We start from the raw sequence: 26,249 nt of genomic DNA on the forward strand, positions 1-26,249 counted from the left end.
TCGATCGTCTCCTTTGCTCCGTCCGGTTCGCTCTCCTCATGATCCCCCTTCCCTCCCCTTCCCCCCGCTGCCCCCCTTTCTTCGTCCGCTCTCATCTGGCCCCTTTTCTTTTTTTAAAGCTTTGGTTTCAATCGTTATCACCTCCGCCCAACTCGTAATAGCTCTTTGTCTGTTACATCTTTTTTTTTCTCCTCTTGAAGTGTGTGCGTGTGTGTTGTGTTTGCTCTTCTTGCGGTGTGTTTATCTTTGTGTGCGTCGATGTGCCTCTCAATAGCGTTCTCTCGCTGTCTCCCCCGCCCCACCTCATCCCCACCCCACCCGCGCCCGTACCGCTCAACACTCCCTTTCTCCACCCCATTCCCTCCCTCTTCCTTGCATCCTCGAGTGAGTGGCAAACAGCGAGGGGGGGGGTAGTCAAGTGTGGTGGTAGAAAGGTATGGTGCTTAGAATCAAGTTCGAGTGAGCGAGGAGAGAGGGGGAGAAAGACCGCGTGGTGGTGGCGATGTGTGTGGAGCGACGTGAGCAGCGAAAGAGGAGCGCTGTTGAGGACAGCGACGCACGTACGAACACGTAGTCATCCTGAAGGGTAGAGGAGACACATCAGACGGACAAGCGTATGCGAAACGAGCAGCCCTTCACCTTTCACCCTCGTGTCTCCAGCGGAATGATTTTGAGCGGGCGACTCACTCATCCTTTTTTTTCCTCGTCCTTTGAGTATCCCACCGTCTTTTTTTACACTTTGCGCAACGTATATCGATGTATATTGGGGAGGAAAGTCGTATGCGTCAGCCTTTGCTCGTGTGTGCATGCGTGTGTGAGAGTGAGTGTGTGTGTATGTGTATGTGTGTGTGTGTGTGTCTCCGCAATTAACTCTCCCCCTTCCCCCCCCCCCCCGACACACACACGCACGCACACTTCTCTTCAGATTTTGGTGACGTGTGGTGCGCGTCTTGCTTTATGATTTTAATTCGTTTATACTTTTTACAAGACAACGAAAAAAAAAGAGGAAAACGCACAGGCGGACCGAGACACTTGCGATATGGGAAGGACGGAGGGGAAGGGAGAGAGAGGGGGGGGGGTAGCATCACGGGTTTGTGGCGCCCCTATGCTGCTGCTACCGCTACTCTTTTTTGTGATGTCCTTACATTGAGCAACACGCGCCTCCGGACACACGCGCGCGCACACGCACGCAGGGCGATGCGGCTTGTGCTGGAGTGAGGAAGATGTAGTTCCCCGCTCCCGCCTCTACTGATGCAATTACTTTACTATCTGCGTTCCCTACCACTTGATGTTGTCTCTTTTTTCTTGGAACGTTGAGCCGCTTCATTGTGGCGCGCTTGCCGCATATCAACCACACGCGCCTCATAACTCCTCCTTCCCCCTTCCCCCCCCGTACTGTCTAGGCGCCTTACAGGGTTTCATATCCCCTCTTTTCATATTATGTGTGTGTGTATGCTCTCTCTCTCTGTTGCCGTTCACACTCGTCTCACCCAACGCTCTTCTAGTGTTTGTGACAACTCTCAGGCAGACGGATAGTGGCATCTCTTGTCGTCTGTCTCGTTCTTCGCGAGCGCATGCTCACCCCGAATGTGTGAAAATATTTCCCTTCTGCTGAGTACATAGAGCTGTATATATATATATATATATTTTTTGGTGTGGTGTTTTTGTTAGATTGTCAAGCCCCCCCCCCCCGACGTTCCCTTCCTCTCCCTCCTCCCCGATCGTGTCAAACGTCGGCGAGCCGCACACCTTCAACGCATCGGCAGTGCTTCCTTTCTTTGATGTGTGGCGCATATGTTTCCACTGGTTGCCTGTCTGCCTTCTTTTTCTGAGTCTCGTGCCCCTCTGTCAGCCCCCCCCCCCCCCCCCCCGTCGTCGTCGTCGTGCTGCTACGTGACGTTCTCTCTCTATCACTGGCCCCTACTTTGCTCCTCTGGCGTTGTCATGCAGGATGCAAGCCTACATTGATAGCATCCGCAACCGCACACTACCGCCCGCAGCGCCGCGGGTGCGATCTACGAAAAACGCGCTGCTGCTCCAGTCTCACAGAGAAGCAGAGAGGAAAAAGATTGACCAAGATCAAACAAACGGCTCTGCGACTTTGTGGGAGCACCCCCACCCGCGACCACATGGTGCGACACCTAAATGGCCTGTTCAGAAAACGAAGCGCGTACTGTCACCGTCTCCTTGCCTTCCCGGGCGTCCTCCTTCCTCACTATCGTCGCATGGCGATCTCGCTCACCCTCTGGCGGCTTTTTCTGTGGCGTTGTCACCGTGTCCCTTCCTTTTCACGCTCGCCTCGCCGTCGCCGTCGCCGGCAACTTCGCCCAAGCAGAAGGGAGCACACCGCATACCAGAGGGCGTTCTGGACAAAGTCGATGATACTCAACAGGCACGCTGTCCCGCATGGAACTTTTCGATGGAGGCTGACAATCACGCGTCTGTCGGAGGGACGACAACCGGACCCCGAAAGTTGCACGAACATGCGGTGAAGAGCAACAAGGGTGGGCCTCGAGCAGCAGACGACGTCACTCACACCCCCGAGGCCCACCAGGGCGGCAGTGCTCCGCCAACACCCACATTCCCAGGGAAGTCTACGTGGGCCCAGTGGTATCCCCCGTCATTCGAAAGGCATTGCGACGCAGAGAAAAGGGACACGGGCTTGCCTCTCGCGACCGCCTCCATTCACCAGCATCCCTCGTCACCATCGTCAGATATCTCACCCGCTCCGCGGACGCGCTCCCGAGAATTGTCATGCGCACAGCACGCATCTGCGCCATGTCCCACCCACCCCGTCACCAGTGGCTCGCCTAGCAGCAACAGAAGCGATACTGTTGCCCCTTCTGGCCGATCTCCCAGTTCCCCCCAAAAGGTTGGCGATCTGAGTCAATCTTTTCGATGGTGCCATCCGGTCTCGGCACCCGAGAGAGAGCGCCCGGAAAGAGCTCACCAGATTCGCGGCAGCCTCCTCAGTGGGTCTCACTGCTGGGACGATGTTGATCTCCTCGTCAAGGCGCAGCGCCGGCCGCACCCGCCAGCGCCGTCTCACCCCTCACTAACGTTGCCCCTACCCGCCGGCTTCTGTATCCAGGGACCGGAGGCAGCCATACGCCGCGGATCTGGGCTGCGTTCCCCGGTGGCGCACAGAGTAGTGGACCCCCCAACGCCGTTTTTTTCCGGAGCGAAGGGCACATTCTCTTTGCCCACGAGGCACACCCACGAAATGAACACGCCCCTACCCACCGCAGGCCGTCGCTGCCGTGATGTGGATAGGTGCAGCCTTCGTGATCTTCAAAAGGAGCTGTACGCTCGCCTACAACGTCGCCTGCACAACGTTACGATTTCCTCGTCAAGTAGAGCCTCGCTGTTGGACTTTAATACGCCTACGAGGTGCACGTCATCCGCGTCTCTGCTCGCTGATGCGCATTCGACGGTGCACCTCTGGCGTGATACGCAACTCGCGCTGCGACGCCACCTGAAACATCGTGGCGCCATCCATAACGAGCACTCCAAAGCCCAGCAGCAGGCACGGTTGCGAAATGTGGAGGAGTCCGAGAACAGCATAGTGATGTACGGCGTTTCTGGTCGTATCCTTGGAGCACGTGCTGCCTCGCGTGCATATCTGCTGGCAGGAACCGCTGCTGTGAAGACAGAGGAATGTACGCTCTGAGGACTACACGCGTGTACAGGGGGACTTCAGTACAACACTGCAGATGAGGGGCAACACACACAGAAAAGAAGCGCATACACACCACCACCAACGCAAACGTCTGTTGCTTCTGAAGTCACTCATTCTTTCCGAGTTAGTTGGTGTGCAGGTGTGCTACGACACACTTGCTATGCTTACGCATTGGCTGTATTTCCAATGCCGACATGCCCCCGGTACCCTCCTTGGACCTCTCTCTCTCTGTCCCTCCTCCCTCCCTCCCCCTCCTCCCCCTGGGTGCGGTGCTGTCGTTTGCTTTGTCGGCGCCTCAGCTGTCGAACGCTCCTGCGCACACTCAGCCCCCTCCCCCCCACCCTTCCTCCTCCCCGTCGCTCGCTCGCTCGCGGGCTCTTATCCCTTTCTGTGTTTCACTTTCCCTTCATATTTTCTGTGCTTGTGCGGACGCCGGCTCTCTTGTTGAACCCCCACACAAAGCCTTGAGGTTTGCCGGCATCACCACCACCATCACTGTGCGTCACCCCCCCCCCCCCCCTCCTTCCTCCCTCCTCCTCCCTCTTCGTGTGGTTGGAGTGATCATCGCGGGCGGCATTATTCCCAGAACCGTATATAATATATTATATTATATTACGTTCACGTACAGAAAAGCAGGAGACTGGAGCCACCATCTACAGCAGCCATGAACCCTTCGATTATGGTAGGCCAGTACACCCTGGGTAAGCAGATCGGCTCCGGCAACTTTTCCAAGGTGCGCCTCGGCACCGATCCACAGGGCCGCACGTGGGCCATCAAGATTGTGGATAAGCGGCGCCTAAAGAAAGAGAACATGGAAGACCAGATGCTTCGTGAGGTTGCGATTATGCGCAGTCTGCGTCAGCAGAATGTGGTGAAGCTGAAGGAGGTGCTCCAGTCGACGAACCATTACTATCTAGTCCTAGAGCTGGTCACAGGGGGTGAGCTTTTCGACAAGATTGTGGCCGCCAAGCGCTTTGATGAGCCGACAGCCCGTTGCTACTTTCATCAGCTTATCGCGGGGATGTATTACTGCCACTCCAAGGGCTTTGCTCACCGCGACTTGAAGCCGGAGAACCTCCTCCTGGACGCGAGCGGCACGCTGAAGATTTCTGATTTTGGACTGAGCAACCTTCAGCAGGACGTGTTGCTGCAGACCATCTGCGGCACACCAAACTACGTTGCGCCGGAGGTCCTCATGGAGCGAGGTTACAACGGTCTCTCGGCGGACATCTGGAGCTGCGGCGTTGTGCTGTACGTAATGCTGGCAGGACGTCTGCCGTTCGAGGATCGAAACATGAACGTCCTTCTCAGTAAAATCGAGCGGGGTGACTATCAAATGATACGTCACATAAGCGATCCGGCCAAAGACCTCGTCGCACGCATGCTGACTGTCGATCCTCGCAAGCGCATCTCGATGGAGGATGTCATCAATCACCCTTGGTTCCAGGTCAATTGGGATCCGAAGATGCTCTCCACGTAGCGCGTGATGCTGGAGGGGAAGGGGAAGGAAGCCCATATGGGAGGGGGGGGAGAGAAAAGATGTCAGACCCAGTTCAGTGTCATCTACCTCTGTTCCTAGCCTTCTTTTTTTTTTTTACCCCCCCCCGTCTTGAAGGACTAGTCGTGCCGGTGAAGAATGTACATGACTCTTCTCGTCGTCCCTTCCCCCTCCCTTTTCGTGTGTTTTACGTGCGTATGCGGTGCGGATCTCTCAACGTGTATGCCTTCTATTCATCCCCCTTTTTTCCCCCCGTCGTCATCACACACGTTGTCTTTGTACACCTCTCATTTTTACACAGTGTGAGCTGACTTGCGAAAATTTATTTTTTTCCCTGTTTTATGTGCACGAGCATGTCTGTGTCTGTGTGTGTGTGTGTGTGTACGCGTGTGCGTGTCTCTTTGTCATTTAGTTCACACATAGTCGTTGGTCAATGGTAGTGGTGGTGGTCTCCCCCTCCCCTCCCCCCTCCATTCCTTTCATGCACAGCTCCCATCTTCGATCCCCCCCCCCTTCATCTCGTTGTTTACGCTCATCTTTTTCGCTTGTGTTCACCCTTGGCTGCATATCAATGCGTATTGGCGTGTGTGTATCACGCTACCCGGCAATGTAGACACACACACATACACACACAGACAGACACTCTCACGCTCCTCCCACCAGCCTACCACCGACTGTGTTATAACGGCCCCCATCCTCTTGCAGCTTTCTGTCCAGGCAGTCCGACCCACCATTCCGCATCTCCAGGCAGCCCCCCTCCTCCTCCCCCTCCCTCCCTGACTATCTCTGATCGTGTGTGTTACAAAAGGAGGCTTCGGCCGTAGTTGCGCATTTTTACCTGTTGGAATGGGGCGGGTGCGTCTGTGAATTATTCTATTTGGGGATGTCTTTTTTTTTTTTTGAAGGGGGGGAGGGGAGCGGTTTGTCTTTATCTGTTACGGGTCTTGCGTATGGCATGTATCTCGGGCCCCTGTCTTTCTCTCTGTCACGTTGTGACCCCCCCCCTCCCTCCCTCCCACATTGCCGCCGTCTTGAACTATTATTAATATTATTATTATTACTACTGTTGTTTCCCTTTGTGTGTGAGGCTGAGTGCGCAGGCTCGTCCGGGGATTATTTCAGTCACACCCTTTTTCTCCATCGCAGGGTGTTTTCCTCCGGACTACTACCCCCTCCCCCCCCCTCCTCACCCCCTCCACCCCCTCCACCCCCTCTCCATTTTCTCTCATCATACGCACGTGCTCCCTCCCTCCCCCCCTCCCAGAAAAATGTTTCTTCTTCCCTCTCGAGTGCATCTTACTCGTTTGATTTCATGAGAAACGAAAAGATGTGCGCGCACATGGACTTACGTCCACAGAACAAATCTATTATAGATAACATGTGCCTATGTATTTATATCTATACATATATATATATTTATTTAAATATATATATTTATTTATTGTATGTCGCTCTCCCTCCCACCCCCCCACACACACACACACCGTATTTTTTCTGTTTTATTCGTCTATGTGCTCTCACTTTTTTAATACTTCTCGTTTAGTTGCGCGTTTTTTTTTTCCTGTCAACAGCTGAAGCGTTTTGCGTGTCTGGCACACCAAACGTCGAGTTGTTGTCACCCTTATATCTGCTCTTTTTTTTTTGTGGGGAGATGGATGGTAGTGAACGACTCGCGCTTGTGAGTCTGTGTGTGTGTGTGTCTCTGTTTGAAAAATGATATTTGATGGCGATGTCTTGTATCTCATCCTCCTCCCCCCTTCCTATTGCTGTTATTAGCGCTTTATTTATATATATATATATATACTTCTGTTGTCTGTTGTTTGGCTGTTGGGTTGATCGTTGTTGTTTTAATTATTCTTTGTACTTCCCTCCTCCTCTTTTGTGCCGCTGTTATTTGGGCTCGTGATGTCTTTTTGCACTTCTCTTTGTTTGATATATAGATATATATATTTGTATAGTGTGTGTGTGTGTGTGTACCAGAGAGGGGGGGGCGGTGAAGCAGTCGTTGTATTTTTTTTTCCTCTGCTCCTCTCTTCTCCTCGTTCTCCGTGGCGTTTCATGTTTCCTCAACACCAGAAAAGAATAAACACAGTCGCTCTCAAGGCTCCCCGCCCTCTCCGACAACAACAAAAAAGAAAAAGCAGGATCCTTCACAAGCAAGCTACAGATCGAGCATATGTATATATATCATTGCTCATGTTCATGGGGGAGTAGAGGAGTGGGATGGGATGGGAGTGTGGGGTGGTAAGGTAAAAAAGCTTTCCTCAACTCTGTCTTACTCCCCCCTTTCTTCTTCACACCCCAGCACTGAGGGGGGGGGGGCGCCATGACGTCTACCGCCTTTTCTTGCGTTTCTTGCTTCCGCTACTTCTCCCTCACTCCCCCCTCACTCCCCTCGCTCATCTTTTGTCGGTCTTGCATATAACGGAGAGTGCATTGTAGTCCTCGGTGGATTCTCATTCTTCAAAACACTATTTTTCTTTGGTGTGTGGATCTCTCTATATACATATTTTCTAGCCGTGGTTTGCTGGGCCCGTGAGCTCAACGCCCCCCCCCCACCCCCCCACTCTTCTCTCCCTCCCCCACTCCCCGTTCCTGTTCTGAATTCCCTTTTTTGTGTGTCTGTGTGAGAGCTTCAGACAGACATACACACACAGACATAAAAATCCAATACTATCTTTATTTCCCTCTCTTCTCATTGTGTGCGTGTGTGTGTGTGTGTGACACACCCCTGTACATCTGCACAACTGTCACGCCAGGGTACACGGAACGAGGTCTAGTGTAACGGACTTGTGCTAGACGTTGGGGATCCATTCATCTCCTCATCGAAACAGTAACGCACCGTCCTAACCATCCCCCCCCCCCTCCCTCCCCCTCCCTCCCCAAGAATAAAAAACCGCGCGCGCTTTCTCTATCAGCTTTTTTTTTCCATTTCTTGTCTTCGCCGGGGAGCTCCTCTGACAGTGTAGGTTGTGTTGTGCGTCGGAGCTACTCACACCAAACACGAACACGTTTGTATATATCCAACGCTTCTGTTTTTTTCCTGTGTAGCGGTGGTGCTGGCCGGTGCGTGTATTCGAGTCAGTTTTTGTCTTTCTCTCTTCGCTTTTTTTTGCCTTTTTTTTTCCACCTATCTTTTTCTTCTCCACTGTGTCCACTCTCCCTTTGCTTATTCATATCACTGCGTATTACTGGGTGCGCGTGTGTGCGATAAGTGAGTGTCCGGCCATCACCTCCCCCCCCCCCCCTTCCCATCCCACTCGCCCATCTCTTCTACTCTTTTTAGTTTGAGCGTTGCTTCTGTTACTTTTGTATATCCCTTCCCCTGGTGTACAACTACACCCCTACCTCCCTCCCTTTTTTCCTTCACCCCCGCTCGCTCGCCCGCCGCCGTCGTATCACACCAGGTTTCTTCTCATCCTCCGTTTCCTTCAGTGCTCTTCTTCTTCACACACCAACCGGCACACCAACCGGCACACCAACCGGCACACCAACCGGCACACGAAAAGGGTGAGGCAGGGTTGGAAGGGGGGGGGGAACGTCGCGAAACGCGTTTGCTTTTGCTCCTCTGGGTGGCGACTGTGCCGCGAAAGCCGATTAGTCGATATCGGGATCCTGTCAAGTGTGGCTCCGGTTGCGGCTGCTCCCATTATTTTCGAGAACGGTTGCGTTGAAGGGTTTGCTTTGCCGGGTGCTTTGGGCTCGGTGTGAGTGCCGTTTGTGATCCTCGTTCTCTTTTCTCTCTGGTGGTGGTGGTGCGTGTGTGTGTGTGTGTGTGTGTGTCTTCAGGCAACAGAGCAGCCACGCTGGTGCTTACGTCCTCTTTTTATTCCATCGGCTTCTGTAGCATACATATTTATATATTCGCGTATCGAACATATTGTAGCACTCATGCAGGGCGTCACGTCATCATGGGCGTCTGCGTCCGCCAGTGGGGGACACCGGGACGATCACACGCGCCACCGCGGGAACGCCGCAGCTGCCATTTCAGAAGTACTTCGTGATTTTACGTGGTACAGTGCGATGCTTCTCTCGCATCTCTTTGCATTGGAGCATGCGCAACTGGTGCGGGCCATGGAAGCCGAGGAGAGGCGAATTTCTACTAGGGCAGCAGCAGCACATAGTCCTCAGCTGCTAATCAGCGCTGCGGTGGAGGCCGCGAAGTATTCTGCTGATGTTCCACAGGGATCCACCGCCGCTACAGCTGCAGAGACGCCAAGAACGCTCTGCGCCAGTAATGAGGCCGGTGGTCGCCATAGCGGCAGTCAGAGTGGTGCCCCTGCTTCTTTGCCAACGCAGTCCTTGGCACCACCTGCAAATAACAAGTCACAGAAGCTTTCGCACCTTCCGACGCAGCATCGGCCACACATATTGATGGGGTTCTCTGCTGTTGGTGATGCCACGACGATGGGTACAGTGGATGTCATTCTAGCCGACTCTGCAACGCGATGGGCGCCTCCACCGGTTGCCAAGGTCACCGGTGCATCATCAGCTGCCGCTGCTGCTCCTCCTCCTCCCCCTTCCGCTACTGGTCCAACGGCCACCGCTAAGACTAGTACACCGGACAGCGCGATCACGGCGTTGTTGGCTGTCTTCGACGCATATTACTTTCCTTCGGAGCTGTTCCACACAACCGAGCCAGTCCCATCGACCGTAGTCGGGGGGCATGATAAGGGGGGAGACGATGGTCCTGCGCTAGTCGGCGCAGATGTCACACCAGTGTATGTGGAGACGGATAGCGCGGAGCCCATGCATGAAGCGGGCGCTACTTCCGCGGGGACGAGTGCAGGCAGGGGCAGCACTGCGCCTCGAGTGACGGCGGACGCGCTGCGAGAGGCCTTCCACGATCTTCTCGTTCTGGGTCAGCGCTGCGCCGTGTTCGCCCTGACGTATCGTGGCATTATTGGATGCGGCGGTGACCCAGCGGTGATGCACACTAGAGATGGCAGTGCGGACTTGGACCGTGAAGAGAATACTGAACACCGGCACTCGCCTTGCATGGATGATGGACAGCCGTCCAGGGCCGCAGACACCGCTGCGAGGGATGATGCAGCGGGCACGAATTCCTCATCCGAGGACGACGCCAGCGGTGATGAGGCCGTCCAAAAGGCGGCCTCCGCGTCGTTACAATTTCTTCTTCAGCTTGCGTGCAGTTGCCCATGCGCTGCTCTGGCGTATGCAGCGCAGCTCTGCGTCGCGCACGCGCTGGCTGTGCAACCACAGCCGCGCAGCTCCGCTGGCTGGTGTGCACGACAGCAGCTGCTGCGCTACTTGCCAACGCTGCAGCCGCAGTGCTGCGCCACATCCACACCGGATGCAGGCGTGAGCAGCGCCGGTCCTGGTGGGCCACATCAGAATTGCAGCCTAAGCGGTGGTAGTGGTCTAAGTGCGTCTGCGACTAGCAGCACCAGCAACACGAGCTATGATGTTCCCGCAACGCAATACATTCGACCTGAGGACGCGATACTGTGGTTTGATTCTGCGGGTGAGGTGCACTTGATGACGGCTCAGTGGTGGTGGGACACTCAACAACGGCAACAGAGCGCGCCATGCTTCGCGTACTGCAGTCCCCTGCCCACGACCACTGCACTTCCAACTGTGCAGCGCTTGCTCATGGAGGAGGAAGCTTACATGGGCCCCAAAGGCAGCGCCGTTGCGGCGCTCAAGTCCTTGTTGGAGTCAGTATCGACTGAGATTAGTCTCAACGCTCACGTCATCACAGGCTCGCCAATATCGCGGGTGCACACATCTTTGCGACGCCGCCGCGACCTTCGCCACGGTGGTGGTGGTGGTGGTGGTGGTGCCGGCGGTGGAGAATGCCGCTCAGTCACAGGCGGCAGCGCGGGTGACGCCTCTGAGGAGCATGGGCACCATGGATCGCCAGCGAGCGCTGGCGCGCCCTCTGCGTTGTCAACAGCCAGGGGACCGGGCTCTTTCATGGGGCGCGCGCATTGCGACACTGCCACAGGAACGCCAAGACGATTGTCGAAGGCGGCAAAACGGCGCCGCGCCCTCCTCTTCGCGCTCGCCCAAAGTCATCTGCTTCCCCCCTTACCGCTCCTCGCGACATCCAAGACACTTCTCTACGGCGTCTTCACCGATGGCGGGGAGTGCCCGTCCTACTACAAGCTCCTTTCGCTCTACCCTGAGGTGCTCCGCGCGCACCACGCGGCGCTTCACTACGTGCTTTTCGAAGACGGCCCACTCTCTGTGGATGTGCGTCTCATGGTTGCGTCCATGGCGGCAAGCAGACACCGTTGCGAGTACCTCGTCTCGCGCTTCTCTGCTCTGCTCTTGCGCTACGCGGGGGAGGAGATGTTAGAGGAGGATGTAGAAGAGCACGATCGTGACACCGGCGGTGGGAGCGGTATGCTGCGTGGAGACCACTACGGCAGCCTCTACAACAGTGGCAATGTGCGCAGCCATGTGGCGCACGCTGACAGGGAGGCTGTAGGGGCGTACGACGACGACAGTCCCAACTCCGCAGACCACTCGGTGTATCAGCAGGGGCAGCAGCACCAGCAGCCAATCAACGCTTCGACCACGGTCTACCCCCGCGGTCGGTCTCGACATCGCTGGATAACGCAGGGCCCGCCGACGCGTCTGCGAGCCGTGCAGCACTTTATCGCGCTCGCTGCCCACACGCCGTGGACACTTGTCGAGAATGAAGTACGGAGCGTGCTGGCGCAGGGTTGGACTATTCCAGAGGTGTTTCAACTTGTGGCCATTGTGGCGCAGGTTGTGCCGCTCTGTGGTTTTGTCATGGGCCTCTTCGTTCCGGCAGAGCCGTGGGCCATGACGCTGCTGCCGCTGGAGGTGGTGGAGCGGTTGGGCCATCGTGCCGTGACGGAAGACGCGCAGAGCAGCGGGCAGCGCCGCCTCACTGCGGGTGCCGGCGGCGACCACGCTGGCAAGTCTTTAGGGTGTCTCAGTCCCTCCTCCCCACCGCCGCACTACGGCGGTGCCAGCGGTTTCGCTGACGAGACCTGTAATCGGACCAGGGCCCCCACACCACCTGCACACAAGGATGTATACCGTCGGTTCGCTGGAGATGACAACGTGGTGAGTGAGCAGCGCATCAGGGGCGGCGCCGCTGCCGGGAGCCCGCAAACGCTATGGCGCAGTCAGTTCACGTGGAACGAAGTGGGTGCGACGTCGATGGAGCAGTACTACCCGGGCGCTGCGACGCTTCTCAACGAGGAGATCGAGTGTTACTTCGACGTGGTGCGGCAGCTGACCAAGGCTGATTGTGTGGGGCTGATGAGTCCCGAATACAGCCCTTCATATGCCTTTCGCTCCCTCCACCTCTACGTCCAGAACTTGGTCGGGTTCATGGTAGAGGACTACCCTTACAACGACATCAACAAAGTGTTGAGGCGCCCTGCCAAGTGGTTTGCACAAGTGCTCACCATGCGCCCAGAGACTCTCTCTCGCAGTGAAGTACTGAGATGGTACGTGCCGACGATCCCGCTGACCGGAAAGACGTCCGACATGAGTCCCGCGTCGTCGCTCGTGACGCACCAGCTCAAGCGCGAGATCGAACTGCTGTCGGTGGTGGATAGCGCGCAGGGTGGTCACCGCGGCGGCATCGAGGCGGCTTCTGCGCACCCCGATGACAGCGATGCGCCACCTCCCACTCCCGCGGAAGCCGCGCGCGAGGCGGCCGAGGTGGAGGCTCTGCAAACAGCTTTAACCCTCCAAGACGAGCGAGTGCTATTGCTGATTGCTCTCGCCACCATGGTGGCTCGGAAAGAAGGACTTCTCCACATTCTTCTGCGACCTGTGTGTGCAGTGTTGAACAACATGTGAGCAGCGGCGGCGGTTTCGATGGGCGAGCAGAAGACCACCCTGGGTACTTCGTCCCCAGCGTGATTGGATATGTGTATCTGATAGGGGATGTGCAAGCCAAGGGTGCTCTCCTCGCCTTTTAGCTGGATCGTGTCTTTTATGCTCTCGCTCTCTCTCGCTGCGGTGTGGTCCATCAGTCTGATTTTTTCTCATGTGAAAGGGAAGATGCAGGCCACTGCATTGGGGGGGGGGTATCAGGGAGGGATCCAGTGCCCCCCCCCTCCTCATACACACACACACACACACACACACACCAGTCTCTTCCCGTTGTGTATCGGGAGGGAGGGAGGGACGACGTGTTGGGGCGACACATCCACGAACGAACGAATACACAACGGGAGGGGTGAGAGGGAAACGGATCTTTAGGGAGCGACACAACTCTCGGTTGGAGTATAGGCCAACACCTCTGTTCGTTCCGCGAGTAGTTACCCCCCTACCCACCCCCGCAATGAAAAAAAAAACAAAAAAAAGGAAGACAAAGCGGATGGTGATACCCCCTGGTCTACCGACATGCTAAAGGGACACACTCAGTGACACGAAGAGGTGAGTCGGGAATGTTGAAGGGACCGGCGGCTGCGTTGTTTTCTCGGAATAAAAGCACAACAGCACGGAGGCGCACGTCTGCTCTTGCCTAAAGTACTTCTCTATTCCTGCCGGTTGGGTCTCGGTGTAGACAACACGATGCCCCCCCCCCCTCTCCCCCTCCTCCCGCTTTCCCTTATTCCCCACCTCACAAGCTCGATAGACAGGCGGCGAATGCGCTGACGCGCACATGCCCATCAATGATGTTTTTTTTTCTCGTCCTTTCTCTATTACTCTGCCTCCATCTCCCCCCTCTCCCGCGCCCCCGCTTTCCCCCCGCTCATTGTCTCTTGCGCCGGTTCATGAAAAAGAAAGTGCTCACCACCTCTCTCGTACATACATACGAAACACATAAAAGAGAACTCAAGATGCCGGCCGAGCTACTCGATGACTCCAACCAGGACGCCGAGGAGGAGTTCATCTTCAACGAGTACGCCATCGATGATACTCTGGATCCGCTGAGCCGGCTTTTGATGTATCACCAATCTGATTTCTCTTTGCAGAGACTTGTACTCGTACGCGAGCTCTCCTCCACCGCGAACTACACCGGGTACGCAGAAAGCGCACGAGCTATTGTCCCACTTCTGACCACCTTCACCCAAGACTCCGAGCCAGCGGTGAGGCAGGCTCTGGTGGAGCAACTGTTTCCGCTAGCCAGGCTTTTTGTGCAGCAAGGCGGTGACGAGGGTTATCAGTACCTACTAAATGCTTTTCTTCCGACAGCCTTTGAGCTTCTCGTAGATAAAAATGTTGAGGTCGGTGTGGTGGCGCTCGAGGCGATTCAGAAGCTGGCCCAGCTCGTGCACATGGAGCACGTGCAGTCGCACTTACTTAACGTGGTCATGACCCTTGCCCACGATGAGCGCGCAGAGGACTACCGTGTGGTGGCGGCCCAGCTTTTCAACGACCTTGCGCCGCAGTTTGGCAGTGAGTTCTCAACAACGGTGGTCCTCGGGGAACTCGAGTTGCTCTCCAACGACTCCAGTTTTACGGTGCGTCGAACCGTCGGTAGCAACCTCGGCGGCGTTTGTGCGGTGCTCACAACAGAGGAGGCGCAGCAGACGGTGCTGTCTCTGTACGTGACTCTTTGTGGGGATGAGATTTGGGGTGTGCGACAGGCCTGTGCCGAGTCGATTGAGAAGGTGTCGAGCGGCTTGCCAGAGTCGATGCGAGTGCAGTTTATCGTCCCAGCCTTTCAGAAGCTCCTCGGGGACGACTCTCGTTGGGTGCGCACGCGAGCCTACGAGTCACTAGGTCGCCTCCTCCACACACTGCGTAGCGAGGATATTAGCCCTGAACTGCTGCGTCTCTTCACGGACATGGCTTTCCAGTCCGACAACGTAGAGAGTCCACTCAGCGAGTACTGCGCCTTTTGCTTCCCAGCTGTGGTGCAGGCCATTGGCGCGTCTCGCTGGGACGAGGTCGCGGACGCGTACGCGACGATGCTGAAAGACGTTCAGTGGAAGGTGCGCAAGTCCCTAGCGTATTCGCTGCACGAGATGGCCGCGCTACTTGGAACGGAGATCACAGAGGAGGCTATCGTGCCAGCCTTTGAGCTCCTGCTGCGCGACCTCGACGACATCAAGCGGGGCGCCGTTCTCAACGCAGAGAAGTTCCTGGCACTGGTCACACCCGCCACCCGAGACCGTCTTGTCCCCCTGTTGTGTCACGTGCCCCTAGAGAGCGAGAACTGGCGGCTGCGCAACGAGGTGGCGAAGCGCATCGGCGATGTCGCCGTGTTGCTCTCGCCCGACAGTCCTTCCTTTTCCTCTGTACTGGCACTGGTGTCACGACTACTCGACGACAGTGTTATGGAGGTGCGCACCTCCACCTACGCGCCCGTGGCCATCATCCTCAAGCACCTGCGCGCTGCGAATGACGACAAATATCACAATTACCTCACGTCTATTGTGAAGTTGGCGACGGCATACAGTTTCCGTGGGCGGCAGATGTTTGCCTACGTCACCGAGCAGGTGGTGAAGGTTGGCGCCGACGATGTACTGGAGAGCGCGCTGCTGGATGGGATGGTTAAGCTGGCGATGGACCCCGTCGTCAACACTCGGCTCGTTGTCGACAGCGTGGCGAGCCGCACGATTTTACGTGACCACAAGTGGGCGGAGAACATCAAAGTTCAGAAGGCCGTCTTGGTGCTGCAGCAGCAGGCAGCTTCTCAGGAAGAAATGGATAGGGCAGCCGAGGCCGCTGAGGCTGCTGTAGCGAATACACAAATTTTGAACAGCATCGACGACGGCTGCAGTGAAATTTGTGGGATGGAGATGCAGCACGACGAGGAACAGCAAGCTGACGGCGGTGCTTCCTCCCCAGCACTGCCAATCGGCCCTGATGGCATGCCTGTTGAGGCGGGGGGGTTCGTGAACGAAGTTGGTGCCAACCCAGTTGGTGAGCTGCGATCGCAGAGTGCGACCGAGCTTCACGAATTAACTTCTAGTAATAGCAGTACTGCGACTCTCTTTTATGGTACCACGGCTGTACGGGATATTTAAGTGAGCAGCTATACCTGCATCTTTTGACTGACCTCCCCATGGGGCGGCACATGCGTGCACCACTGTGTGAGTGTGTGTGTGTGTGTGTGTGTTCCTCTCTTCAGGTTCACCTGCCCCTCCCCCCCCCCCTCCTCCCTTTATCCGCTCACACTCACACACACACACATCCCTTTGCTTGCCCTTCTCCCTCCGCATTACGTGCCACCTGCATTGAAGCAACGTTCGCCAAGTGCGCCCTGCGCCGCCGTACTGGAAATGCGCGCATCTGGTGTAAAACAAGAAGAAAACAGGATGCTCAAGGGCCAACGGAGAAGCCCTCCACCGTGGCGCATGGGATGGAAGGGGATATTTTTTTTTCGCTTGCCTCCCCCCCCTCTCTCTTTGTCTGTCTGTGTGTGTGTGTGTGTGTGTGTGTCTGTGTGTGTGTAAGTAGATTCGGTTGTGGATGTGTGCCACCTCGCCTTCACCCAAATGTGTATGTTATCCGCTCAAGCGCAGGTGCGCGTACAGGTTTCGGCGCGCACACGCGGGTATGGGTGGGGAGGGGAGGGGGGAGGAGAGGGAAGGGGGGGGGGGGGGGGTCAGTAATACACCAGGGGAGGAACTCAACAGACAAAGGCATATCCTTCTCCTCCTCTGCCCCCCGCCGCCGCCGCCGCCGCCGCCGCCCCACTCATCATCCATCAACATCATCCTTTCCGAAACAAGAATAACGAATAGTGGGTAAGCATTGACGCAATGTTTACGTGAGCAAAAAGAAAAAATGGAACAGAAAAGGGAGAGGAAGAGAGGAGAGGGTCAGCCTCCCCCGCCACCACGACCACCACCATGCACACACAGATTGTCTTGTGCATTGGCGCAAGCGTAGGACCTTCTCTCTCCATAAAAGTAGGCCCTATGCGTGTGGGGGTGGGGGTGCAGGCCAGGAGAGGTAAGCTGGTGGAGGTCGACGTAATGGCACACAATAGACTCAGGGGAATCGTGCTAACTCAAGTAATTAAGAAAATGGGGGAAAGAAGCGCATCTTCTGAACACCTATGTGCTGGTGTCTATCCAGATGTGTATATATATATATACATGTTTTGTGTGTGCGCGTCCGTGTATATATATATATATATCCATCGAGAAACTTTTTGCTGCTGGACGTCCTCCGCCACTTTCCCCTCCTGTAATTCGCTTCCCCCCCCCCCCCCGTCCCCAACTGCCCCGCCCCGCCTGGCTCTTCAAATCTGCAGACGTCTGTGCGTGAATAAGAAAGGAATTCTAAAGGCACGTACATGCACATGCATCGTTTTTTCCCCCTCCTTTACGCCTCCCCCGTCTCCTCCTCCTCCTCCTCCTCCCTCCCCGACACTGCTTCGTATGCCGAGATCCATCGGATCACTGCATGTATTTTTGTGGGTGTAGGTGCTCGTCGTCGACGTTGCGTTCTGTGGCACTTCTTCAGCAGGGGGGGGGGAGAGAGCTGAATGCGGAGATGTGGTTGTGTTATGCATCTCCGCCCCCCGCCCCCCCCCCCCTCATGTCCTCCTTTTTTTTATTCTTTGTTGTGTGGTTATTGCCTTGCATGTGTTTTACACACATACGCGCACATCTATATATACAGAGAGATATAGGTGTGTGTGTGTGTGTGTGTGTGTGTGTGACGAAGAGGGGGGCGGGAGAATCCCTCCATAAAAGGGGGGCCTTCACCCCCTCTTCTTCTATTGCTCTGTTTTCCTCGTTGTTCTCATTTCTTTTGTCGCGTGCAGAATCTCTGTAGGGTGTACAAGTGTGTGTGTGTGTGTGTGTCGGTATCACTGCAGACACATACGTACACACACACACACACCCTCCCTCCCCTCCCTCCCCTCCTCTCCTCCTCCCTCCCCCCCCTCCTCTCCCCCTTGATCTGTCTTTGATTTATTTTCGTGTGTCTGTTTGATATTTATATGGGTGTGTACTTCTCTCTTTATCCGCTCATCACATTTCGAGTTGCGGGTGGGGTTCACATAACGCATTCCGCGACGAGCCCCTTTTTAGGTGGTGAAAGTGGATGCGATTGGGGGATAGATTGGGGAGGGGGGAGAGAGAGAATAGGGAGGGAGGTGGGGGGGGGTAATGGTGGTGAGGGATGATGATCCTGAAGTTGTCCTGTCTATGATCTCATATTTATTCATATATATTATATTATATATGCTTTGTCTTGTGTTTCATTTTAGGTTTCCAACCGTTCCTTTTTTTTTGCTTTCCTTCGGGTCCATCCCGGTCGCGGTGCCAGGCAATCCATCAATACGCGGATTTCTGTATGGTGGAGAGAGGGAGGGGAGGGGGTGGCGGTAGCGGTGGTGGTGTTGGTGGTGGTGTTGGTGATGTGTTGTGTTGTATGTATATATGTTTCTGTCCCTGTGTGTGAAAAAGAAGTTCGGTCCAAGAAGGGAATTCTCTGTTTTGTTTGCTGATGTGTTTCTGTTGCTCTCTCCTCGCAGTTTGTGTGTGTGTGTGTGTGTCAGTTTGTATGCCTGTCCTGCGTCCTGGGGGAGGATGCGCGCGCCTCCTTTTTCGTGCGTGTTTCTTTGTGGGTTTGTGTGTGTGGTGTCGAGCGCACTACATCTCTCTTCTTCACCTGCCATAAATCAAGAGCAAGAAGGAGCAACAATAACGGCAAAGGGGAATCCACAGCCAGCATTAAAAAAAGAACCAAAAAGGAAGTGCTGGGACGTCCCCCCCCCCGCCTCCCCAATACACGCACGCACCCGAGCCCGAGCATGCGTCGCTCATTCATTCACGTTCTTTCATCGGATACTGTGGCAACGACAGTGTTTTCTCTCTCCTCTTCTCTGCATCGTCCGCGCTCTCGTCTCCGGCTGTGCGCTGTGTCACGGGTGAATGTTTCGGCACAAGGAGAAAAAGGATTCCAGGTCTACAAGTGCCCTGCCGAGCCCCCTGTGTGTGGATGCTTTGTGCTCATGTCTTTGGCAGACGCCATCTTTGCTCTCTTCACCTCCCTCCCCCTCCCCTGACCGCTCTCTCTATTTAAATCTGCGCTGCACGCCGCCCTGAACTGAGCTGGCGCACACCAAGCCCCTCGCTTCCCTCTTTTTGACGTCTTGGCGCCTCGTTCACTCTTTTTTTTTGCTCATTTTGAGGGGAGGGGGGAGAGGGAAGACTTTTCGCACCCGCTTCTCCCACTTTCGGTCGCATCTACACCCGAGAACTGTACACGCTGCAGGAATCGCCTGATTGGCATATATTTAGAGGCAGATACACACACACACACACACATCAGAAAGAAGGTGGTGGGTGGGCGGGCAGGGTTGGGCTGCTGTGATGGTCGGCCTCCCCCAAGGAATTGATCAGAAAGGTCTGCAGCCGCGTCAGCATCACCTCCTCCCACTCTCCCACAATCCCGCAGCGTCAGAAGACGTTGGTGCCAACACGAACCGCCAGCAGCCTCACCCGCCACTGCACTGTGCACGACCACCTACAGCTTCCGGTGTACCCTTAGTCCATCGCCGCGGGACCAAGAATGCAGGGTTGGGTTCAGTGAGACAGGGAGGTACTCTCACTTATCAAGCCACTCATCTGCGTCATACAGGCATGAGGCAGCTGCTGCCTCGATGTCCGCCCGCATCTCTCGTCAACCCCTCTAGTGTAGAGAGACGCTCATCTACCTCTGCTTCAACCGCTGTTGAAGTTGCTGCAACCGCTGCCACGCTCAACCGTGGAGCGGCATCGGGTGAGCAGCCAACAGCGGCAGCTGAACCCGCCCCCTCATCACTGCGACAGCGGCAGCTGTCATCCGCACGACCGGCAGCCACAGAAGAGGATAAGTCGTTGCTGCAGCTGCATCGTCTTCCCTCACAAGCGTTGTCGTTGTCACCAAGCAAACAGCCATGGCGTGCGCCAACAGTCCCTGGAGCTGCTGCCTCAACCTTTAGCCCTTCCTTGTCGAGAGAAGATGGCGTGCCTGGAGGGTACCGCGCGACAGCCACGCAGTTTATGAGATCCATTGAGCGGTTGAACCGCATGACTGCCTTGACGTGCAGTGAGTATGACAACTTATTCTTTGGTATGACCGAAGAGAGGGCTGCGGGCGGAGCAGCGAGCATGCAAAAGATGTCACGTGTACCTCTCCTACCCCTCACCCTGTGCACGGACGGAGAAACAGTGATACTCGTGGATCCCAATGGGACGGAACGGCACAAAAACTACCTGCAAGCCGTTGACAGACTCTGGCATTGCCCCAAAATGTTTACGAGCACAGCTTCGAGTAGTGGCGCCACCCCGCCTTTTGCATCGCACACCCTCTCAAAAGTGCTGTGGTGGACCCTGAGTGACCTGCAGCGAGCATCCTGTGCAGTGCCACTCACCAATGCACGCGCGACTTTCTCTTCGGAGGACTCCGTCGATGGTCAATGTGGCGGGAGCAACGTCCTCAATCCTCATTTGTCGCGGCCAACGAAGGCGCTTGAATCTGAGGCCCCCTCCACTGCGTGTTCGACAAAGACGACGGTGATGCTGGCAGCCATACAGCCGAATCGTTTGACCCTCCGCTACGGGGAACCCCTCGTGCTGGTCTTCGCTAGCTCTGGTACACGTGCTGAGAGCGAGATTCCGCTAGACTGCGTCCTAGACACCAGAGTCAAGGCAAAGGCGGCCGCCGATGTGGTGCCACGGTTCACTGAGGACAGGCTTACCTGCCTGAAGGAAGCCGCCCATCTCGAAGGCTCTTCCCACATTGGCCACGATCTTCTGCGTGACATCCACCACGGATTTTTGCCATCGTTGCTCGAGTCCATCTATCCAGACGGAGGCGTACACTTGCGCGGGTGTTGGTGCGATGTCTCAACCAGTGCTGCCGATGCCTTGTCGGCACGGTCCGTGAAGCCGACTAGCCCTCAGAGGCAGCAGCAGCAGCAGCAGCACCTGTCATGGCGACACAACGCATCATGGATTAATCTTGGCAACGGAGAGGCGCAGCGCTCGTCGCTCGGGTGCCCCCAGTCAGGGAAAACACCGCGGTTGCTTCTCAAAACAGTGCGAACATCACTTGTCGACTGGTCACCACCGCCCACTGCGCGAAGAGACGGCGGCGACACCGGCGCACGCGATGCAGAAGGAGTCATGCAGTCTCTTCGGCCAACGTCTCTGCCTCCGTTGGCGTGCCCGCAACAGACGCTCCCAGATGCTGTCTTGAATCTCCCACCAGATGTGCTACGCTTCCTGGCGCTCGACGACAATCATGTCGGTGCACACTCGACGACCACTAGACTTGGCAAACGTTTGAACCGATCGTCGTCATCTTTGCAGTCTACCGTGCGTCGTATAGAATCCGATCATGAGCTCGGATCTCGCCCCATTGACGCGGGCGCAGAGAGTCCCGTCCCTGCCGCCGACGGGCTCGACTCATCCCGTGTGTGCGTTGGGGGAGACTGTCGCGGAGTCTGTGAGCGCAGTCTCAAAGGACCGCAGCCTCAGCAGCGACAGGCCCGTCACGAGGTAGGTCTTGTCTACGTTAGTGCGCTACTCCACGCACCATCCCAACCACCGCCGGTGGCCATGACCGGAAAGAAGACAATCATCTGTGAGTCGGTTGTAGTGCTCACACCCGCTGGACGTGTCGAACTCGTGGTGCCTGAGATATCGCGAGCTTTTTCCCGTGCCATCACGATCGCCGATGTCGAGCACAGCCTCGTGTGCAGCGCCGTCGGTCGCTCTTTACACCTTTACCGCGGAGAATTCGCCTTTATCTACGCCCCAGGCACTGAGGAGCTCCTCGGAACAGCGGTTGTGGATGCGGCACAGGCCGTCCTGCGGCTGCAACGACGCACGCCAGGTGCACAGCTCGAAGCCGCGGAACAGCAACCGCGAAGCCTGGGGAAAGGGGTGAAGCTACAAAGGAGGTGAGGAGAGGGAGGAGGGGGTGGGGGGTGGGGGGAAGGGGCAGGCGGCGCGAAAGCATTCTTGTCGCGGTCTGTCGCTCGTCAAAAATCGACCCCCCTCCCCCTCCCCCCTCCCCCCTCCCCCCCCTATCGCTGCTCTCCTCCGTGACTCCCTTTCATTAAGGGTTTGATGTATTTTTCTTTTTTTTCTTTTTTTTCTGTCCATCTCCCCCACATGGCGGTGTACTTGCTTTGTTCTGCTTTTGAAAGCGTTTGTCCGTGTAAATATTGACCCCATGCTTCTCGCTCTTCTCTCCTATTGTCATGCTGTACGAAAGACACACACGCAAAGACGTGATGGGACGGGAGGGAGGGGGAGGAGGCAACAGATGACTGCGTTGTTGTTCATTTGCCTTGCATTCATCCTACCCCCCGCTTTCTCTTCCAGCGGAGCATCGGGAAAGCCGCTCGGCTTCCTTTGGTCACTCTCCTTTCTCTGACCAGACAGAAGTAAACCCTCCGCACCTGGCGGCCGCTTCCACCTTCGTGATCATGTAGCGCTCTTATATTCAGCGTTCCCACACGAACCACTTGTTCCTCCGCTCCTCAACGTGTTGCCCTCGTTTCACTTTCCTGTCTTGTTCACTGGACACCTTCTCCTGCCCTGTTTCACGACCTGTACATGGTCTGTCTGTTTGTGTCTGTCTGTGTGTGTGTGTGTGTGCCCATTCATCCCATCTTCTCTCGTTCACACATCGACCACTCTCATCTTCCTCCTCAAATACTCCACGCGAATAAGTTCTGCGCAACTCTTTTTTTCGCATCCACTCGCCATCACCTCCCTCCCTCCCTCCCTCACTCCCTCACTCCCTCACTCCCCCCCCACCACCTACCTTACTCTCAGCAAACCGTTCTTGTTTTTTTCACTTTTTTTTCACTCTATTCCACCACCATCTACCCACTTGCAGATTAGCTCAACTCTCCCAGTGCCACCGGACGCACTTCTCTGTTATAGTCGCTTTATCTCTTGGTTGTGGCATAGCTAATTCGAACGAAAGCCAGTCAGGGGTGGCACACTCGCAGACAGACAGATAAAAAAAAACGTGTTTAATTTTTTCTCCTCCATCTTTTTCCCCTCTCCCTTCTTGCGGACGTGGACTGTCGTGTAGTTTTACTTGATTCCTCGACTAGCGGTAGTGTTGAGAGCTTCTCTGCACTCATTTCTGGACATCCTTCACACACACACACACACACACATACCACCACACACACACACACACATACTGTTTTTCACGACATCTTTTTTTTTTTTTTTACACGAACCTGTCATCCGCTTGCTCCCTATCACAATTCTCTTCTTCGACCTTCTTTTTTAGCTACTAAACGAATCCCTTCCACCCCCCCCCTCCCTCCTCCCCTCCCTTCCCCGCTCTTTTTTCTTCCCGCTCTCTTCCCCCCCCCCCCCTTCCCAGAACCTCTCTCTAGCACCCGTCAGTTTTGTTCGACTCTGTGTACATCTCCCACATCTCCCGGTATAGACCCGCACGCCCACAGACATACCGTGGAACCATGCGCGCCGCTCGCCACTTGATGCTCCGCGGAGCCGCCGGCATCCGCATGGCGTCGTCCTCGGCGGTTGATGAGATGAAGGACCAGATGCTGAAGCGCAACGCGCTGGACCAGCAAAAGATCAGCGACCTCAAGAAGAAGTTCGGCGACGAGAAGCTGAGCGACGCCACCATCGGGGCGGCGTACGGTGGCATGCGCGGCATCACCGGCCTCGTGTACGAACCGTCGCTGCTGGACCCGATGGAGGGCATCCGCTTCCGCGGCCACACGATTCCGGAGTGCCAGGAGAAGCTGCCCAAGGCGCCGGGTGGCAGCGAGCCGCTGCCGGAGGCGATGTTTTGGCTGCTGCTGACCGGCGAGGTGCCGACGGCGGAGCAGACCAAGGGTCTGACCTCTGAGCTGCACCGCCGCGCTGACCCCGAGGCGATTGCGGCGGCGCAGAAGGCGATCGCGGCGCTGCCGGCGAACGCGCACCCGATGACGGCGTTCAGCGTGGGCGTGCTTTCGCTGCAGACGTACTCGAAGTTCGCGGCAGCGTACGCGACGGGCAAGTCAAACAAGAAAACGTACTGGGAATTCGCGCTGGACGACTCGCTGGACATGCTGGCGCGCACGCCCGCGGTAGCGGCGATGATCTACAACCGCCTGACCAAGGGACGTGTGGAGGTGGCGGCGCCGGGGAACAGCGATCTGGACTGGGCAGCGAACTTTACGAGTATGCTGGGGTTCAAGGACGCGGAGTTCTGGGACTGCATGCGGTTGTACCTCTCTATCCACGTCGACCATGAAGGTGGGAACGTGTCGGCGCACACGACGACGCTGGTGGCGTCGGCGCTGAGTGACCCCTATCTCGCCTTCAGCGCGGGCCTGAACGGGCTTGCCGGGCCGCTGCATGGATTGGCGAACCAGGAGGTGCTCAAGTTCCTGTTCTGCATGCAGGAACGCGTGAAGGCGGATGGCGTGAACGTGAGTGACGGGGTCGCGCTGGAGAAGGCGCTGACCAAATACACGTGGGAGCTGCTCAAGTCCGGCCACGTGGTTCCCGGCTACGGCCACGCGGTGCTGCGCAAGGTGGACCCGCGCTACACCTGCCAGCGTAACTTTTGTCTGCGCCACAACTTCGAGGACGACCTGTTCAAGCTGGTCAGCACCATCTACAAGATCATGCCCGGCATCCTGGAGGAGCACGGCAAGACCAAAAACCCCTACCCCAACGTCGACGCGCACTCGGGTGTGCTGCTGCAGCACTACGGGCTGACGGAGCAGGACTACTACACGGTGCTGTTTGGCCTGTCGCGCCAGATGGGTGTCCTGGCTGGCGTCATCTGGGATCGCCTGCAGGGCCGCCCGCTCGAGCGCCCGAAGTCGATCACGACGGAGATGCTCGCAAAGAAGTACCTGAGCACTTCTCTGTAGGTTGAAGGAAGGGAGATTACCTCGAATTGTATGTGTGCTCGTGTGCAACGGGCGAGGGGAGGGAGGGGAGAGACATAAGAAGGAGCGGAGGAGGTTGACCGACTCGCGACTCATCCAATTCGGCGATCCCTGGATCCCCTCGCCTCGCTAATCACTGCCTCTCATCCTTTTTGCGTTTTCGTTCGTGCTCTCGCTCATTTTTCTGATCTCGGGCTTCGGCACCGAAGATATCCCCCAAGCGCGCCCTTGGCTGTTCATAGACAATCGTGCACAGAGACCACCAACCGTCATGTGTTGAGCCTCAGCACGGGGGACGGGGGGCAGCGAGCAAGCGGTTTTAATCTGTCGAGGAGAGCGACGAAAAGAGGTCGAATCCAGTATGCGGAAGGAATATTCGTATGTTTTTTTTTCAAGTGAACATTCTTCACGCACGCGTATGTGTTGATCGCTGTCGCTCGTTCCCCTCCCACTCCTGTTCCTGTTGTTTCCGCGCTGATTGCGAATCGCTATGTATATTTTTCATCCGTGAACTCGCAATATGTGCGCTTCTTGTCTGGTCATCGCCTCTTCTTCCCCCCCCCCTCACCCCTTCAGCACGTTCCTTTTTTTTCCCAATTGTCTCTTACATTTTTTTTGTGTGTCATGTTGGTTTTAATGTTTTTCTCCCGGGTGTGCGCACGTATGGATGTGTGCATGTGTGTCCACCCCTTCTCCTCCTCTGAACGTCTCGATCTCTTTCGTTGTGCACTTATATGTAAGTGTCCCTCCCCCTCCACCTCCCTTCCCCCCCACTACTACTCCGCTCCCCAGCCCCCTCCCTCCTCTACAGAGCAAAAACGAACCCGCAGAAAAAAAAAGGGGAAAACAAGAAAATAAAATGAGAAAAAAAAGAATGGGGATGGTCAGGGAAGGTACCACACAGATGCAAACGATATCTGTGTGTGTGTGTGTGTGTCTGTGTGAGTTTGTTTTAGTTTCTTACGTTTGCTGCTTCGTTTCGCTGTCCGTTCAAGCGCTCGCCGCACGCTATCATGAAAAGAAGGCACACACCACCACCACTACCACCACAAGCCCTCCCTTCCCTGCACCTCTGTCCCCCCCCCTCCCCCCTCTCCTCCTCTCCCACTCTCACCCTCTTGCCTGCATTTTTCCTCCCCACCCCCTCCCCCTAAAAAAAAACGAGCCCGCACAATTAGTAAGAATGTGTGTGGGGGAGGGGGGATTCAAGATTGTGTTTTTATGCATGTGTGGACATGGATTGTATATAACATATATATATATATATTTAC

At 55.9% G+C, this 26,249-nt stretch overlaps 5 protein-coding genes across 5 annotated transcripts; all 5 read left to right on the plus strand.

Moving 5' to 3' along the window:
* Positions 1-1,951: 1,951 nt before the first annotated feature.
* Positions 1,952-3,670, plus strand: JKF63_06551 (uncharacterized protein; the record flags this gene model as incomplete). Its single annotated transcript, XM_067902500.1, has 1 exon — positions 1,952-3,670. The coding sequence occupies one exon, from the start codon at positions 1,952-1,954 to the stop codon at positions 3,668-3,670; it is 1,719 nt and encodes a 572-aa protein (XP_067757917.1).
* A 5,398-nt stretch (positions 3,671-9,068) lies between these two features.
* On the plus strand, positions 9,069-12,986 carry JKF63_06552 (uncharacterized protein; the record flags this gene model as incomplete). The annotated part of the gene is made up of 1 exon (XM_067902501.1): positions 9,069-12,986. The coding sequence occupies one exon, from the start codon at positions 9,069-9,071 to the stop codon at positions 12,984-12,986; it is 3,918 nt and encodes a 1,305-aa protein (XP_067757918.1).
* A 989-nt stretch (positions 12,987-13,975) lies between these two features.
* Positions 13,976-16,111, plus strand: JKF63_06553 (uncharacterized protein; the record flags this gene model as incomplete). The annotated part of the gene is made up of 1 exon (XM_067902502.1): positions 13,976-16,111. One exon carries the CDS (start codon positions 13,976-13,978, stop codon positions 16,109-16,111), a length of 2,136 nt encoding a protein of 711 aa, XP_067757919.1.
* A 3,309-nt stretch (positions 16,112-19,420) lies between these two features.
* JKF63_06554 (uncharacterized protein) lies at positions 19,421-22,000 on the plus strand (the record flags this gene model as incomplete). The annotated part of the gene is made up of 2 exons (XM_067902503.1): positions 19,421-19,968; positions 20,047-22,000. The coding sequence occupies 2 exons, from the start codon at positions 19,421-19,423 to the stop codon at positions 21,998-22,000; spliced, it is 2,502 nt and encodes an 833-aa protein (XP_067757920.1).
* A 1,544-nt stretch (positions 22,001-23,544) lies between these two features.
* Positions 23,545-24,960, plus strand: JKF63_06555 (uncharacterized protein; the record flags this gene model as incomplete). The annotated part of the gene is made up of 1 exon (XM_067902504.1): positions 23,545-24,960. The coding sequence occupies one exon, from the start codon at positions 23,545-23,547 to the stop codon at positions 24,958-24,960; it is 1,416 nt and encodes a 471-aa protein (XP_067757921.1).
* Between the last annotated feature and the right edge of the window lie 1,289 nt (positions 24,961-26,249).

Source organism: Porcisia hertigi, chromosome 18, assembly GCF_017918235.1.
Source record: "Porcisia hertigi strain C119 chromosome 18, whole genome shotgun sequence".
Lineage (NCBI taxonomy): Eukaryota > Euglenozoa > Kinetoplastea > Trypanosomatida > Trypanosomatidae > Porcisia > Porcisia hertigi.